This window comes from Podarcis bocagei, assembly GCF_964188305.1.
Source record: "Podarcis bocagei genome assembly, chromosome: 10".
Classification (NCBI taxonomy): domain Eukaryota; kingdom Metazoa; phylum Chordata; class Lepidosauria; order Squamata; family Lacertidae; genus Podarcis; species Podarcis bocagei.
This window is the reverse complement of record NC_138135.1, coordinates 70,735,104-70,752,942: the sequence shown is the minus strand read 5'-3', so window position 1 is coordinate 70,752,942 and position 17,839 is coordinate 70,735,104. Positions and strand designations below refer to the sequence as shown.

General features: G+C 45.8%; 1 protein-coding gene and 1 long non-coding RNA gene across 5 annotated transcripts in view; one reads left to right on the top strand and one right to left on the bottom strand.

The window, feature by feature from the left end:
• LOC308596705 overlaps positions 1–9,391 on the top strand; it is a 34,676-nt gene extending 25,285 nt beyond the window's left edge. Inside the window, exon 3 of the long non-coding RNA XR_014012672.1 lies at positions 9,114–9,391. This is a non-coding gene — a long non-coding RNA (uncharacterized lncRNA). The remainder of the gene's footprint in view (positions 1–9,113) is intronic.
• The window catches only part of COG5 (component of oligomeric golgi complex 5), a 172,810-nt gene that overhangs the window by 45,969 nt on the left and 109,002 nt on the right, over positions 1–17,839 (bottom strand). For all 4 annotated transcript variants that reach the window (XM_081211547.1, XM_081211548.1, XM_081211549.1 and 1 more), the window contains exon 11: positions 5,978–6,059. In XM_081211547.1, coding sequence (XP_081067673.1) covers positions 5,978–6,059 — 82 coding nt within the window. The remainder of the gene's footprint in view (positions 1–5,977; positions 6,060–17,839) is intronic.

The following is a 17,839-nucleotide window of genomic DNA, read 5'->3' as shown; positions in this document are numbered from 1 at the left end:
CAGCGAAGTGCGCTGCTTTCCCCGGAGTGCTTTTAAACGCAGGCGGCGGTGAGGGAATCCCTTGGCCCCCCGCCGGACTTCAAAAGAGCTTCGGGAAGTCCCGCGGGGGGCCAAGGGATTCCCTCCCCAGCCGCCCGCATTTAAAAGCACTCCGGGGAAAGCAGCGAAATGCGCTGCTTTCCCCGGAGTGCTTTTAAACGCAGGCGGCGGTGAGGGAATCCCTTGGCCCCCCGCCGGACTTCAAAAGAGCTTCGGGAAGTCCCGCGGGGGGCCAAGGGATTCCCTCCCAGCCGCCCGCATTTAAAAGCACTCCGGGGAAAGCAGCGAAGTGCGCTGCTTTCCCCGAGTGCTTCTAAATGCGCTGCGCTTCCCCGCTGTCCCAGAGATTTCCCTATGGGCTTTCGTCTTGCGAAGCAAGCCCATAGGGAAATTCGTTTTGCGAAGCGCCTCCAAAACGGAAAACCCTTTCGTCTAGCGGGTTTTCCGTCTTGCGAGGCGTTCGTCTTGCGGGGCACCACTGTATTTCTCTGATTTTGAATAGAGCTACTTATTTTGCTAAACCCTACAGATTTATTTCCAAGGTTTAGATTTCATACCTTTTAGAGTTGGATTTTGCCAAGCGCACGCTAAAGTTAGGAGTGTCTGAAAGTGGGCTTGTCTGTATGCATGCCTGTTGTGTTTGTTGGTGACTAAATGCTCTTAAAATTACTAAAAAGAGCCCAGAAGCTTCACTGGATACATGTATAATAAACAAGTTAAAATACTCAAAGAGTGAGAGAGTAAGAAGGAAACAAAATATTACAGTGGTGCCCCACAAGACGAATGCCTCGCAAGACGGAAAACTCGCTAGACGAAAGAGTTTTCCGTTTTGGAGGTGCTTCGCAAAACGAATTTCCTATGGGCTTGCTTCGCAAGACGAAAATGTCTTGCGAGTTCCTGCGGTTTTTCCCCCCTTCCCCCCATTTTTCTAAGCCGCTAAGCCGCTTATCAGCTGATCCGATAAGCTGATAAGCCGATAAGAGCCGCTAAAAGCCGCTAATAGCGCTAATCCTCTAATCCACGGGTGTCAAACACAAGGCCCGCGGGCCGAATCCGGCCAGCCAAACCTCCTCATGTGGCCCGCGTAGCCGCCGTTCTCGCCCGTCCAGTGCACCATCGCCTGGTTGTGCGCCGCGTCGCCTTTCAGCACGAAGGAGGTGGTGAGCAGAGAGGCCGCCTCCGGAGGTCCCCCACCGGCGCGACCCCGCAGGCCGCCCGCCTCGTCCCACGGGCTGCCGTGTCTCTGGCAGGGGGGGGGAGGCTTCGCAAGGCTAAAGAGGAAGCCAGGGCAGCGAGCGCGATCCATCCCGTTCGCTGCTCTGGCTTCCTCTTTAGACTTGCGTGCCTCTCCGGGGGGGGGGGGGAGGCTTCGCAAGGCTAAAGAGGAAGCCAGGGCAGCGAGCGCAATCCATCCCGTTCACTGCCTTGGCTTCCTCTTTAGCCTTGCGCGCCTGGGGGGGGGGGGAGGAGGCTTCGCAAGGCTAAAGAGGAAGCCAGGGCAGGGAACGCGATCCATCCCGTTCGCTGCTCTGGCTTCCTCTTTAGACTTGCGCGCCTCTCCAGGGGGGGGGGAGGAGGCTTCGCAAGGCTAAAGAGGGAGCGAGGGCAGGGAACGCGATCCATCCCGTTCGCTGCTCTGGCTTCCTCTTTAGACTTGCGCGCCTCTGGGGGGGGGGGAGGAGGCTTCGCAAGGCTAATGAGGAAGCCAGGGCAGCGAGCGCGATCCATCCCACTGCCCTGGCTTCCTCTTTAGCCTTGCGTGCCTCTCCAGCCACAAGAGATCTACCAGAGGTAGATCTTAACCCTTGCCTCACCTGGGAGCTTCTCTGGGCAGGAATTCCCTTAGCTTAAGTGGGGTGGGGGAAGTGTGGCAGGTAGGGGGGTACCTGCCTAGACACTGAAGCCACATGTCTCTCAGATGAAAATTGGGAGTGGGCATTGTGTGAAGTGGTCTGATGGTGGGCATTGTGTGAAGTGCTCGGATGGTGTGGGCATTGTATGAAGTGCTCTGATAGTGTTTCCTACTTGGCAGGGGGTTGGACTTGATGACACTTGTGGTCTATTCCAACTCTATGATTCTATGATTCTAAGTGGCTGTGGATCTCCTGCTGCAAAACTGTAGGACTGTATAGAGTTGGGAGGGCCACCCGAGGGTCATCTAGCCCAGCCCCCTCACAATGTAGGAATCACAGCTAAAGAACGCCAGACAGATGGTCCCCCAACCGCTGCTTAAAAGCCTCCAGTGGTGGAGACCCCAAACACCTTCCGAGGTCATAGAATTGCAGGGTTGGAAGGGAACCCCAGGAGTCATCTAGTCCAGCCCCGGTGGACAGCGGGCGCAATCCATCCCGTTGCGCAAGACTAAAGATGCTGCGCAAGGCTAAAGAGGAAGCCAGGGCAGTGAGTGGGATGGATCGCACTCACTGCCTTGTCTTCTTTAGCCGCGCTGGAGAGGTTTAGCTCCTGGCTGGAGAGGTTGCGCGGCTATGGATCCCGTGCGCTGTCTTGGCTTCTTTGCTCTTTGGGGCTGGTGGGGGAACCCGGGCTTCCCCCGCAGCCCCGAGAAGCTCTGGGAGAAGCAGACAGGCTGCACGCAGCCTGTCCGTTGCTCTTTGGGGCTGGGGGGGAGGGATAATATTTTTTTCCTTGATTTTCCCCTGTAAAAACTAGGTGCGTCCTGTGGTCTGGTGCGTCCAATAGAGCGAAAAATACGGTAAAAGCCCATCAACTTCAGGGGTCTCAGCCTGCTCAAATATTTTAGGCCGATACAACCGGCCCTTTGAGGGTGACCAAACTGCTGGTGCGGCCCCCGATGAATTTGAGTTTGACACCCCTGCTCTAATCCGTCAATGGGCTTGCTTCGCAAGACGAAAAAACCGCTAGATGAAGAGAATCACAGAACAGATTCTTTTCGTCTTGCGAGGCACCACTGTATTGCAAAAGACATAGGATGTACAGCTTAGGCCTGAAACATTTGTGGGCCAAGTAAGGATGGACAGTTTTTACGTTTCTTTATAATTCACCTTACAACCCTTTAAAGGAGGATTAGACAAATGGCTACGCTGTCCCTCTACTGCTGGAGGCAGTAATACTTCTGAATATCTGTTGCTGGAAAGCAGAGGAGTGGCCCTGGATTCGAATCCTGCTTGCTCTTTTCCCACAAGCAACAGTTTAGCCATTGTGAGAACAGGATTGCTGGACCAAATGGGTCATCCGTCTCATCCAGCAGCCTCGTCTTATGATTTTACAGCCACATTGGGGGTGGGGGGGGGGAGAAGGAATAATAATTGGAACCACAGAAAGATATGAGTTCACTGTCCCAATCATAAAAATCTCCCCCTCCCTGAATTTGCTATTTGTGCTGGCAGGAACACTTTACAGGCAGAATTTCTGGAGTGGGGAGTAATTCGTGAGAACTGTGGTGGGTTTTTTTTTTTGGTGGGGGGGTTAACACCCACACCCATGGCCCCAATTTAGATCGGAGGCCCTGTGGCTGCTACTGATATCGAAAAATTCACACATCTCCCTCATGACATGTAGCTTGACCCTGAGGAGGGAACTGAGTCCAGGACCCGGCAGCTATGAGGAGTCCTCTGCGATTCCAATTTCTTTCCAGCCTGACAGTGTATTTTTTATTTAGTAATGGCGAAGTATATTTGACAGTATTAGGCAGTCACTCAAATTAAATTAGATCACTTGGTTGCTTAGCAACTATACAAAACAACTGCATACAAATAGAGCAATAGGCAACTTTCACCGTTTTTAAAAGAGGGGCTAGAAACTTCAAAGATGGTTACAGAGATGCTGTGCACTTGCACAAAGTTAAGATTTATCCATAAGCACAAAGGGAAAATGCTAGTAAATTCACAAAACTATTGTTGTGCGGCTTCAGTATCCGTTTCACCTGAAGAAAAGATACACAGTCTTTGACATTCTTTGACTAATGTGGAGCAATACAAAACAAAACAAAAAAACCTTTCCAAGTTGCCTTTTTGTCCTGTTCTTCTCCGAAGGATTTCAGGACAGCCTACACAGTAGGTCAGGGGTTGGCAACCTTTTTTGGGCCATGTTTCAAATTTTGGGAGAGTGCAGGGGATGCCAGTCACAAAATGGCTGCCACGGGCAACGTGTCATAGCAACCACCCACGACAACCTTGTGTTTACCACAGGAATTTCCCGATTGTGGAGCTCACACAAAACTGCATAGACTGATGGTGCTGCTGTCTAATAACAACAGTGTTCTTCAGTGCCATGAAAAATACACATGGCGGCCATATGACACTCACTCTCATTTCAAGGTACCTGAACATTTTGCTTCATAACTTTCTTTCTAGAGACTTCTTTATTTTAATGAAAGCTCAGAATCTGGGGAACAGCCAATGAAAGCCTTCATGACACCATGGCATCCATGGGTAAAAGGCTGGCAACCTCTGTGGCAGAAAGTAATGGTGAAATAACTGGGGCGAAAGTCGCACATGTCCAAGTAGTGTTTTGAACCCGTATCCCCCTAGTTACACCACATCAGCTCTCACACTTTTCTAATGTTCTTTGATTCTTGACATGTGAGCAACGCTCTCTAAATGGGTGTTCAGAAATGTGGATACATATTCAATGACAAACATCTATCACTAATTTTCCAAGAGATTTTTTTTTTTAAATTCCACATACCACACAGGGGCCAGACAAATGTTTTAGTATAAAAGGGGGGGGGGGAGTAAACTGCCATTATTCAGTTATTGCAGTGCGTCCTGCGCATTTCTTCAAAGTAGCATAGCTGGTACTCAGGATCATGCAAAACCCAATTTCCTCAAGGTTCTGTTGTAGGAAACGCGATTTCCTGAGCACTGAAAGTGCGGCATTTTAATGTTGAAAAAATACGTTTTCTCTTTCCACCTAGTGCCACCATGAATGCTGCGTGGATATCGTGGGCACCTAGTAGATCAGCAATGCAACTCTTCACTACCTGCATTATTTTGTGCAGATTTCCAAGCAAGCAAGCAAAAAAGGCAGCCTACTAGTATTACTGTTGTTATTATTATCACTATATTAATTTATATCCCACCTTTCCCCCGAAGCTCAAGGTGGCTTACAGCTAAAACACCACAGAACCACCTCCTCCCTATTACATTTCCACAGGTATTTGTTTTTTAAAATCAGATAGGTAGCCGTTGGTCTGACGCAGTCGAAATATATTAAAAAAATTGTCCAGTAGCACCTTAGAGACCAACTAAGTTTGTTCTTGGTATAAGCTTTCGTGTGCACGCACACTTCTTAATTATTAATTACTTAATTTGTTCCGGAGGTCCGTTCTTAACCTGAAACTGTTCTTAACCTGAAGCACCACTTTAGCTAATGGGGCCTCCTGCTGCCGCCGTGCCGCTGGAGCACGATTTCTGTTCTCATCCTGAAGCAAAGTTCTTAACCCGAGGTACTATTTCTGGGTTAGCAGAGTCTGTAACCTGAAGCGTATGTAACCTTAAGCATATGTAACCCGAGGTACCACTGTAGTTGGTCTCTAAGGTGCTACTGGACATTTTTTTAAAATAAATAAATAAATTTTGAACTCAGTTTGTGAAAGCTACATACTCTGCTACTTCAGCAGAGTAGGGGACATCTTCCCTGCATGCTAGTGAAAAAGCCACTTCCTGCTTTTGCTAGCGCATGGGAGGTTGTCAGAAGCTCTGAAGACAGGCATTCCTCCCCCATGCTGAACCGAAGGACTTGATATGTTGCTATGAAGGAATTGCAGGAGTACAGTTACATATATATTTTTTTTGGGGGGGGAGGGTTGATTCCTACCAACCCACACTGGTATTTTATTGAGCACTATTTGGCTGGGTAGCGGGGGCGGAAGCAGTGGCGAATTCTACAGAATTAACATATTTTCAAGATAAATGTAGAAAACAAAAGAAACACACAGGCCGGACTCAATACTTACAGTCGGTTGCCTTCTGAAACTGGGAGGCAAGAGTCTGAGTCACTGCCGTCCAAAATGTGCACAAAATGTCTGACAGGCCATCCTGGGAGAAAAAGAGGACGAGAGAGATAAGTCAGAAATGCCCCAAATTTACAACTAGGGATACTGTACTCTTCGTGCCTCCTGTCAGGGAACTGTCATCAGTGCCGGAGGGAGAGAGCAAAATCCAGGGGGATTCCAGAGAGCGTCCCGGGATTGGGAGAGGCAGCCCATCTTCTGGGGAAGAGAATCAGCGTAGCACCAGTGGAGAAGGGGGGCAGATGGGGGAAGCGGCGAGGCGGTCCCATGACTCCTTGCCGGGGACCAGCGGGGAGAGTAGGGGTCCTCCGCTGCCTACACCCTCCTTGCGCAGAAGGCTTTCGCGCAGAGAGAGGAGGAGGAGACTAGGCGTCAAAGAGCTTCTTTGCTGGAAGAAGTTTAAGAAACGCCCACTGACGGATTCTGCCAGCGATTGAGACAGCCACGGGTGAGTGGCTGTCCGGACAGAAAAGGTTCACTCAGGCAACCCAGCCAGGTGTTTGCACCGGCTTACGCACGAGCAACCCCTAGAACCACTACCCCTCCCATGGAAGGACCACCAGAAGCTGCCTTAAACCGAGTTCAGGCCATTGGTCCATCCAAGCAGTATAAAAACACAATCTAAGGATTTGGCATATTGACTGTAACCAGCAATGCACTTGACCAACAGCACTCATCAGCGAGAGAATGGATGGGTAGAAAGGTTTTCAGAATGCACCAAAAACACACCATCGCCGGCATAGGCCTTATTTCCGGTGTGTGTGTGTGTGTTATTTCATGAAGCTTGGAAGCCAGGTGAAATTACACACACACAAAGAACGTTAAGTCACACAAACAGCGATTGGGCGGGCAAGGGAGAAACATTTGTAATGCTGTCTGTGAACTCAAGTAACAGACAGATTATCATCTTGTAATACAATCCGCTATAGTGGAAGCCGCTGACAAGATGAGTAATGGACTGCATCCGATTAACTTTTCAGCTCAGTGGAAATCGTTTCAATCAAACTCCTACTCTTTTAAAGAGCAATACAGGACGAAGGGCACCAGCCTCTTGTGACCTGTAAGTGTATTTGAAGAGCACGGGAGGCTTTTTGCCGAGTCTGGTAACCCATTTCCCTCAGAGCAACACAATGAGTTCTCCCTTCCACCAGCAGCACGCACAGGTGCTTATATAAATGTAGTTTCAACACACACACGCGCGCACACACACACGGGTGCAATCTTATTTGTGTGCTTTTAGATGTCCTCTTCCTTGAGTCTTCTGCTCTGCAGGTGATGTTTTGCTCCTTTCCATGGCCACTTAGAGATTATTAAGGTTAGTATGCACATATCAATTGAATCGATATTTATCTTTTGATTTATGCTTATGACCACCCAATATTATTCCACTTTGTACATTTTTATCCTTCTGTTTTTACGGACAGGACCACTATCCTATTATACAGTTGAATGAGTCCATATTTTTCCCGTATCTCACTGTAAGAATGCAAGAAGAGACTGGTGGATCAGGGCCTTTCTAGTCCAGTATCTTGTTTCCCACAACAGAAAATGCTTACGCAGAAGCTTATGTCTGCATAATGCTACATAATGCACCTTGATTGACTGAATCAGATGCCCAACCTTTTCAAAAAGCAATAACTATAAATATAAGAACAGTTTAACACAGCAACCCATACATAAATCAATTTAGGTCCAGGGAAGATATCAACTGGGATAAAGAATTTAGAAGCCTTATTGAAAGAGGAATGTCTTTAGCATGTGCCCAAAAGCCAATGGTGAAGGCGTTTGTTTGCGATGCAAGGAGTGGGAGTTCCAAAGTGTAGGCGCTGCTACACTATAGATGTTTCTTGGGATGGTATCTGCAGGGTGCCATCTCCCATAAAACATAGATATAATTTAGGTATGTAGGGCAGGGGTTGGAAAGCTTTGCCTCACCTGGGCCAGTTCACTCCAGTGGATTGCTCATGCGCCCACAATTTCCAGCGCCGCGGAAGTGAGTCCCTGCGCTGTGCCACGCCAGTTCAGCACATTGCGTGGGGGCTCGGTTCGGGGGCGGCTCGTGGGCCAGTTAAACAACCCCCATGGGCCGCTTGTGGCCCATGGGCCTTAGGTTGCCTACCCCTGATGAGGTGATCTTTCAGGTATGACAACACTTTGATGGCTTGCAACCAGCAGATGACCCCAAGAGTGGACTACAAGTCTCCTTTAGCTCACTGACTCATTGCAAGTCCCAACTACAATCCAAATGTGCTCTTAAATAACTACAGATATGCAACGTGTGGCAATGATAGACAGGTTCCTAATCCACTGGCTCATGTTCACTTGTGAAACTAAAATTCTCTCTCACTATTCTGATAAATCACAGAACAAAGGAAAGCCATAGGAACAAAGGTTCAAAGTTACACATTTCTGCATTATGCAACATTATGCAATGTTGACGGTTATGCCCAATAAATTTCCAGCTGGAGGTTCCAAGCAAACCAGAAGTACTACATCTGCTGCAAGCATTGTATCACATGCATCTGCAGATGCTCACATCAACAGTACAGGCTCCAAATTTAGCGTACTGCTGCCTAGTCACAGGATTATAAGATTATTCCTGAAGGCAAAAACGGCTGGTAGTGACAGAAATGTGAACCTACTTGTTCACATTAATCTATCCTGATGCCACTGCTCTAAAGTATAACTGAATGTTCCAGACAATTACTACCAAAGAATCAATGAATTCCTCAGAACCAGCCAAAAACCTGGCATACTGTGTCATCTGTGATAACAAGCAATGACATTACAGCTGCAATCTAAAAGTCTCATTTCAAATTATTTCTTCAACATTAAGACAGAACAAGTATCCTATTTTTAGACAAAACATATTTATCTGCTCATTTAGAAAAATCACAAGCTTGCTGTCTGTCTTTTGCAATTAATCTATATTTGAAAGGAAAACCTAGTATTACTAGTGAATTTCTATCTATCAGTCCTCTTCAAACAGGCGGGTGGTGCCTATCGCTAGTCTACTGGAACACTAAGCAATGTGGATTGACAATGCAAATATTCACAGAGGTCTCCCCTTCTTCTTTAGTTATGGAAAGATGCTTCTTGTACAACAACAAATCTGCAACAAAGCAGGAATCCTCCAGGACTATTTGTCCAATGCATCACCTTTTGAGGCTCCATCCCTTAAGCAGGTGGGACAGCCCAGATGATCAGGTTACGGTAAGTGTGAAATGCCACCCCCACCCCTTTCTCAGGTAGGGTAGAAAAGAGGCAAACCACTGACGAAGCAGGTTGTGGGCCACCAAAGCTTAGGCCATAATAGATGTGTTAATTCTATTAAGGTGTCACAAGACTCTGCTGCTGTTTCTGCTGCAAATGACAAAGATGGATACCCTTTCTGGGGGAAATTACATCAGTGGTGTGAACAGGGCTCACCAGACAATCTCATTACTCGTTGAGTCCATAGAGCTTTCTCAATAAGAGCAGGAAGAGGTTTAATCGCAGAAGCAAGATACGACTGCCCCCCCTCGAGGGGAAGGGGAAATAAGAGAACCAGCTGCAAACTAAGGAGACTTGAACGCTACAAGTAGCTCCCAAACAGGAGAAAAATCAAAAGCCTTCCAGCTTTTTTAACTCCCTCCAGCCAACGGTGGAAATTTACTACTGGGAATTGAAACAGAATCATAGAGTTGGGAGGGTTGTAGAATCGGGAGGGACTTCAAACGTTATCAAGTCCAACCCCTGCAAATGCAGAAATCTCAACTAGATCATGCATGACAGATGACTATCCAACCTCTGCTTAAAAACCTCCAAGGAAGGAGAGTTCCCCACCTCTCATGGGAGTCTGTTCTACTGTCGAATAGCCCTTATTGTCAGAAAGATCTTCCTGATGTTATGCCAGAATCTCCTTTCTTGTAACTTCAATCCCTTGCTTCAATCCCTTGCTTCAGGTTCTATCCTCTGGAGCAGGAGAGAACAAGCTCGATCTGCAGTAGTACCCCAGGTTACATATGCTTCAGGTTACAGACGCTTCAGGTTACAGACTCCGCTAACCCAGAAATAGTACCTCGGGTTAAGAACTGTGCTTCAGGATGAGAACAGAAATCGTGCTCCAGCGGTGCGGCAGCAGCGGGAGGCCCCATTAGCTAAAGTGGTGCTTCAGGTTAAGAACAGTTTCAGGTTAAGAACGGACCTCCGGAACGAATTAAGTACTTAACCCAAGGTACCACTGTATCTTCCATGTGGTCGCTCTTTAGATCAGAGCTTTCCTAACTGTGTGTCACGACACATTAGTGTGTCGGCTGCAGTGTGTAGGTGTGTCACGCAAACGCTCCCTGCGCTCCTCCCAGAGCTGGAAAGGGGTTAGTTTGACCTCTGGTTTGCTGTCTAAAAAGTGTGTTGCCAACATGAAAAGTTTGGAAAGCTCTGCTTTGATATTTGTAGATGGCCATCTTATCTTCCTCCCAGTTTCCTGTTTTTCAGGCTAAACATAGCCAGTTCTCTCAACCGTTCCTCCTAAGGCTTGGCTTCCTGTCCCCCTTGATCATCTTGGTCGTCGTCCTCTCCATAAACAGAAACAGCAAAACTCAAATTACTTAGCACTGGGTAGGAAAAAAATCCTGTGGATAAGTTCTTCCATTTTGTGCCAAGTGACTACTTGGGTTGTGATTGTCGTGGAGAACATGCTTGATAAACAGACCCTCTGGTGAGCATTATGACAGATCAATAGTTAAAAATACAGATAACCAACAGCTACCATTACATCCTGGGCAAGGTTTAAAATGTAAAATTAAAATGACATTCCACTTGTGCATTATTAGATGACTACTTGCAAGTGCTCAACAGTGTTATTTATATATGAAAAATACCAACCCTTACTATGACACACTGATTTCAGTCCTCCTTTTTATACAGCACATAACACAGCCTCCAGGAGCCGTTTGATTAAAACAATGAAAAACATTTATTCTCAAGCCCCTTTGAAATGTAAAGCTATACAGAGAATATTACTGTGCAGTTCATCTGCTACAGGGTCCCAAAACAAAGCTCTTAATACTAATATGGACAGCGTTTTTCTAATCATCGAGGCCCCAAAGGCAGGTTTGGAAAAAGCATCTTGAAGACGAAAGACCTTGGAAGTTACCCCATGAATATTTGTAAGCCATAACATAGGGCTGCAAAAGATTTAACAATTCTGTATCGCAGGCCTCGTGGGACTGAGCTAAGGAAGATCCGTACACGCTATTTCTATAGCAACGTGACTTCCAAATGTGAGACTGAGCAAAAGATATCATTTGCAGTAGTAAAAAAAATGTCAGTAGAGGAACTGTCAAGTTCCCAATCACCTCAATCCACCCTTTATTTCTGTTTGTGGTGTTTTGAATCAGATTTTATATACATATGTATAATGCCTATATTTTTATGCTCTTGTGTATATGAAATATAGTGTGGTGGTCACACAATCAATAAACACCACCACAGTTTTGAAGAGGGTCTTTTGTTTTGTTTCACTGCAGGCTACATTTCATTATATTCAGTGCTTTCCAGTGGCAAAATAACATTTTAAATGGTAATCTCTTTATGTAGGTGCCAGGGAGAACATGGTTTATATATTTTTGAATATTGCTGTAATGAATATAGGGGTTGCTTGTGCGTAAGTTGCCGCCACTCCTGGCTATGTTGCCTTGTTAAACCTTTCTGTCTGGACAGCCCTTCACTTCGTGGCTGCCTCAGTCGCTAGCAGAATCCGTCAGTGGGCGTTTCTTAAACCTTTTCCAGCATAAAAGCTGTTTGACGCCAAGTCTCCTCCTACTCTCCCTGCGCGGGAGTCTTCTGCGCAGGGAGGGTGTGGGTAGCGGAGGACCCGTGCTCTCCCCGCTGGTGTCCAGCGAAGAGTCCTGGAGCCCTCTCGCCGATTCCCCCATCTGCCCCCCTTTATCCCTGGTGTTGCGCTGATTTCCTTCCCCCACTGAGCTACCTCTCTCCCTGCTGGGTCCCTCTCCAGCATCACTTGAGAGCCTTCCCTCCGCCTCTGGCTCTGATGTCAGTTCCCTGACAATTGCTTTTCAAACTAAAACAAAAAAGTCAGGTGTGTGTCTTTGCTTTTTAATCTGCGTACAGATGATTCCAGGGGGATATTATTTTTATACGGCAATGATGTCTAAATCAGGGATGGGGCACACTTTCCTGCCTGCTCCTTGGCAACGTTCTGGTGAGCACATGACAGTGATGGGAAGGATCAGAGGCAGAAGTGGGGGTGGCCAGTGACCAATGCAGGTGGAGCTATGGCCATTGACTTGCATTGCAGAGTCTCCAAGGAGACAGATGGGCATCTAAAGTGGAATCGCAGCTGTTGAGGAAGATAGATGTAATGCTAGAGTTGACCTCACCACCAGTAATTAGCAAACAGAATGTAAAATGCAGGGTTTATGTTACCATCTCCTGTGAGAATGGGCACACAGCCCTTTAAAAATGGACAAGTTCCAATGTGTTTTGTTGTTAGATCAACTTTCTAATGTGGACACACAAAAACCCAACCTTCTCTCCTCTCCCAGACACTTTATGTAGAGTGGAAACGGATAGTATCATATGTGGAATTGCTTTGGCTTTTTAAATGAGTATTAGAATTTCCATGATTTATCAGCTTATTTTTAACTACTGGCAGCAGACTCAACAGATCCTGCACTCCCATCTGGCTGTCCCTATTGCTCAACAGACACTGAGGGTATGCTTGCATTTCTAGATTTTAGCAGCTTGTTAGGCAGTTCCAAAAGTCCTACCTAGCAGCTTGTGACAATACAGTGGTACCTCGGGTTAAGAACTTGATTCGTTCTGGAGGTCTGTTCTTAACCTGACACTGTTCTTAACCTGAGGTACTTTAGCTAATGGGGCCTCCCGCTGCCACCGTGCCGCTACCGCGCGATTTCTGTTCTCATCCTGAAGCAAAGTTCTTAACCTGCATAAAACTGCATTCCGTTAAAAGTTCAGAGAAATAAGCACTGAGACAGAACACAATGGACCAAAGACCCACCCCTCAGCCAAATAAATGCCAAATAATGGTATCAAAATAGACATGCAAATGCAAACATGTCCATTTGAATAATCAACACTCTTTCTTCTATTGAGTTCTCTTGACTAGTATTCTACACTCTACATTCCACATGAACATGAAATCACAATAAAACAAAATATTGTTGAATTACTTAAACTAGGATTTACAGTGGTCCTCTCTGGTACAATGTTTGCTAGGGAAGTGCAGGATTTTTTAAGGGCATCTCCCTTCAAGCCATCAAGTGGGGTTAGGGAAGCTTTAAAAAGGGGGTGTATCAGTCTATTAAATCACCCACCCATCTTCTGGTCCCAAAGACACATCTTTGGACATACAACCAAACCGAGCAAATAATATTTTTAGAAATGCGGTGTTCATAGTGACCAGCCATGAAAAAACCCAACCCTATTCCTCATCACTTAGATTTTCACACATAGGTGAGATCTAGCCAGAGAGATCTAGGATGACGCCATTTTGCAGAGGGAGAATGAGCACGTGTCACTGAGCAATGAAACATCTTCCTCTATAAGGACTTCCGGGGTGGCGCCATCGGCAATGGCGGACTCCCTCTGAACTGGAGGGACTAGCTCTGCGTGAAACGGGTCTTTTCCGCTACGGCGAAGCGGGGACCCAGCTAAAAATCACAGGCGGATGAAGCCTGTGACCATGGGACTCGGCGGGCACCCTTAGCACCCCCCAACCCGCAAAGGAACGCACTAACGGGCTCCGAAGTAAAGAGGGGGAAGTGGCGCGGTGCTGTGAGTCAACTGCTATTTACGTGGAGCGAAGCCGCACAGCCGTTGCCGGAGAGCGCTGTCTTTTTCCTGGGACAATTTGGCCTCTAAAATAAGCACCCGTGAGTACTTAAACTTTGAACAATTGGACTTTAAATAAGGACTTGCAAGAAGAAAGGAATTGGACTTAAAAATTTATTTTAATTTGGTACTGAAACGGGAAGGTCTAAACAGGAAGCCAGCCTTCCGTTTCTTTGTAGACAGAGTAAAGCAAACACAACGTAAACTAGAGCTCAGAAAATCGCTCCTAAAGGATTGGCTTTCATCATTTAAAATTGTTGAACCCCCCTTTGGTAGCAGGAGAAGAAGGGGGATCTTTTTTGGACTGTTTAAACCTGCAGAAGTGAGTTTAAAGTAAAGTAACTTTCCACCGTCCTGATCCTGGAGCGGGGTGTCAGGACTGACGTTTTGAAGCTCATTGACCAGAGACAAACATTGTTGACAGATAGTTAAAGGAAGGGAAACATAGTGATTCCATTGTTTCCTTTCGCACTTTAAAGGAACAAATATTGACAAAATATCTCAAAAAAGATACTTTGTTGCAAGAGCAAATAGAAGTTCTCCCCCTAGAGGGAGACTGTGAAACTGTAACCAATTCCAGGGAGCTTGCAGCTGTTTCAGATTACAATCATGGGAATGGACTTGTGACCTTGTAGGACAATGTATTCAGAGGCTCTGTTGTGTGCTCTCTGTAAAACAAGTGCCCTACTGGAACAGTCAAGTGAGAAGATGGATTTGATGACTAATGCGGCCAGAATTTTTGAACAGGCAGTGGGAAACTATGTGGAGCCCACCCATGAATTAGATCAGGAGTGTGTCCTGACAGAGCAAATGAGAGAAGAGGATGTTGCTGAATCTTGGGCGCCAGAGATGGAGGGAGCTGCGGCCTTGCAGGAACAAGAGCTTTTGGATTTGACAAATGAACTTGGAAAAAGCCAGATTTGGAAAGATAAAGTTTGGACTGGTCTGGAAATGGGGGGTTGGATAGACCCCCCTATGCAAGGATGTGTGGACTTTCCGAGTCTGGCAATGGGCCGTGAAATGTTTGGAGCTGTGGGGGCTCTCAATTTCGGAGGGATTCTGAAAAATCTTCTTAAATACCACATGGAGTTGAGTTTGGACTATGGAAAAGGGGCTGATTTGTTGAAAAGGGTCAAAAACATCACCAAGCTGGAGTTCCCACGAGTGAAAGGAGAATATGAAGAAGAGTTGCAGAAGGGACATGGAAGAGATTTAAGGGCCTCGGATATAAGGTTGCCAGGTTAATGCGCTAGATCGATGGGATAAAAAGGACTGTCAAAACCCGGGACCAGGAGGAAGGGACGCTGGATGAAGATTGGATTTTTTATTTCTCTTTTTATTATCAGGATTGTTTTATAAAATTGATGAATGTTAGAAAAATGTTGGAATGAAATTATTTGGCTCTAGTAAAAATGTTTAAAGAATTAGGTAAGAATATTATGGTTGTGAGAAGTCGGTAAAAATAAGATTTAAGTTTTAAGTTTTTAAGGTTCTCTATAAGATAAGATGAAAATAGATTAAGGTAACGTAACGACAGAATACTATGAAATATGGAAAGGATTTGCTGCACAATTATCAACCAGGATACAAAAAAAGGGAGGAGGAGGAGGTCAAAGAAAGAAGGTAATGAGAGTTGAGGATTTGAGAATGATGGATTTATTTTTTGTTTGTTTGCGGTGTATTTTTGTTTTTTGAATTTGTATTGTTTGAGGTGGTTTGTTTTTTCTTTGTTTTTTCTATTTTCTGCTTTGTTTTTTCTTTGTAATTTCAAAAATTTTCAATAAATATCATTTTAAAAAAAGAAAAAAAGAAACATCTTCCTCTATGTTCCAAAAAGAAACTTACAATGTCAAACACAGAGACATTTTGGGGGTGCATCTCCCATAACTCCAGAAAATGAGTAGGGCACAAGAGCCCTTTGCAGAAGCAATGCTAATTCTTGCAGGGCAAGGCTTATGCTTCCCTTTGCCTTGCCATTCTACCCTTGATCATGCTTCCCACTAGTTTATCCAGTTTATCCTGAGCCAGTGTGGTGTAGTGGTTAAGAGCAGTGGACTCGTAATCTGGTGAACCGGGTTCGCGTCTCCGCTCCTCCACATGCAGCTGCTGGGTGACCTTGGGCCAGTCACACTTCTTTGAAGTCTCTCAGCCCCTCTCACCTCACAGAGTGTTTGTTGTGGGGGAGGAAGGGAAAGGAGAATGTTAGCCGCTTTGAGACTCCTTCGGGTAGTGATAAAGCGGGATATCAAATCCAAACTCTTCTTCTTCTTCTTATCCAAGGCAGGTCCCTGGCCTATAATTTCCTGGCATCAGTGTGTAAGATAAATTACTATTACTCAGCCCAATGCCTTGGGAAGGGCAGGCTGTAACTCCTAACAAAGACCATGTAGCCGTGAGAAGCTTCTCATATAGAGGGTATGTTTCCTAGGGTTTTCTTTTAAGTCGATTCATAAGAGAAACTGCAAAGAGCATGCAGCCGCAAGAAACAAGTTTTTGTTTCTCCGTTTAATATTCATATTGCAAACTATTTGCATAAACGGTCTCTCCTCTCCATTAAAAAAATTGAATCTGTTGGAATTTATAGTCCAGCACATGGAACATTTTCTCTTTCCCTTTGCATAAAATTTGAACTTGAACATGAATTAAGGAAGGGGCACTCCTTCACAAATTATGATAGATGAACTGATTGGCTGGCACTGTTATTGGCCCTTGGGAAGATCATTCATCAAATTTGTCTAAATAAGACAAGTGAATGGATAAGAATAGGTATTCAGAGGGGAGCTACTGTAGGCAAAGGACAGCCGTGGATTGTTTATCAAAGAGGGAATTGCCAAAAAGGAGAGAAGCAGATGGCTGGATCATGTGACAAACCATACAAAGACACATTATCTTACTAATACATAAGATTAATTAGCCAATGCACACAGTATTATGGCAAAAGATAATACTGATCATTAATAAAGGCATGTAATGATATTTTATTATTCTTTCAAATATGACAAAAAAGCAGTCATCCCAAGGGATTGGGCCGAAATGCTGTCAGGTGGGTATGGGGCACTGTTTATGCACATCTCTTGTTGGGTTATCAATTCCTCCCATACTTCAATCTCTTGCACTCCCTAAAAGGCCATTCCACAGAGTTCCCCATCTACAAGACGGATGGGGCTTTTTTGCAGATGGTTCCCCCCCCACCACCACCACCAAAAGTTCAGAACAATGTTACACTAGTTTGCATCCAAGGCAAGGAGGACAAGCAAGCAAGATATTCCTGGTGCTTTGCTGAAACTGGGCTACTTCATCTACAACTGCACACAAGGGATTCATAGACCAGGCCATCCCTGCGCTGGCAGGCTAACACTGTACACAAAGCAACAGAGGTCCAGACACCAGTCCCACAAAACATCAAATGGTTAAGTTCTACTTGCCTGAAAGGTACACATACAAGCTAGCTTTGTCTCTGTGCCCAAGAGACTATAGATCAGGCGTAGGCAAAGTCGACCCTCCAGATGTTTTGGGACTACAACTCCCATCATCCCTAGCTAACAGGACCAGTGGTCAGGGATGATGGGAACTGTAGTCCCAAAACATCTGGAGGGCTGAGTTTGCCTACGGCTGCTATAGGTCTTGAATCATCCATCAATGCACACTGTTCGGGCTAGTCTGTGTGTCAGCACTACAGCGGTACTCCAGGTTAAGTACTTAATTCATTCCGGAGGTCTGTTCTTAACCTGAAACTGTTCTTAACCTGAAGCACCACTTTAGCTAATGAGGCCTCCCGCTGCCGCCATGCCGCCAGAGCACGATTTCTGTTCTCATCCTGAAGCAAAGTTCTTAACCCGAGGTACTATTTCTGGGTTAGCGGAGTCTGTAACCTGAAGCGTCTGTAACCTGAAGCATATGTAACCCAAGGTACCACTGTATTTCATTACACACTGAAATACCAAAAAG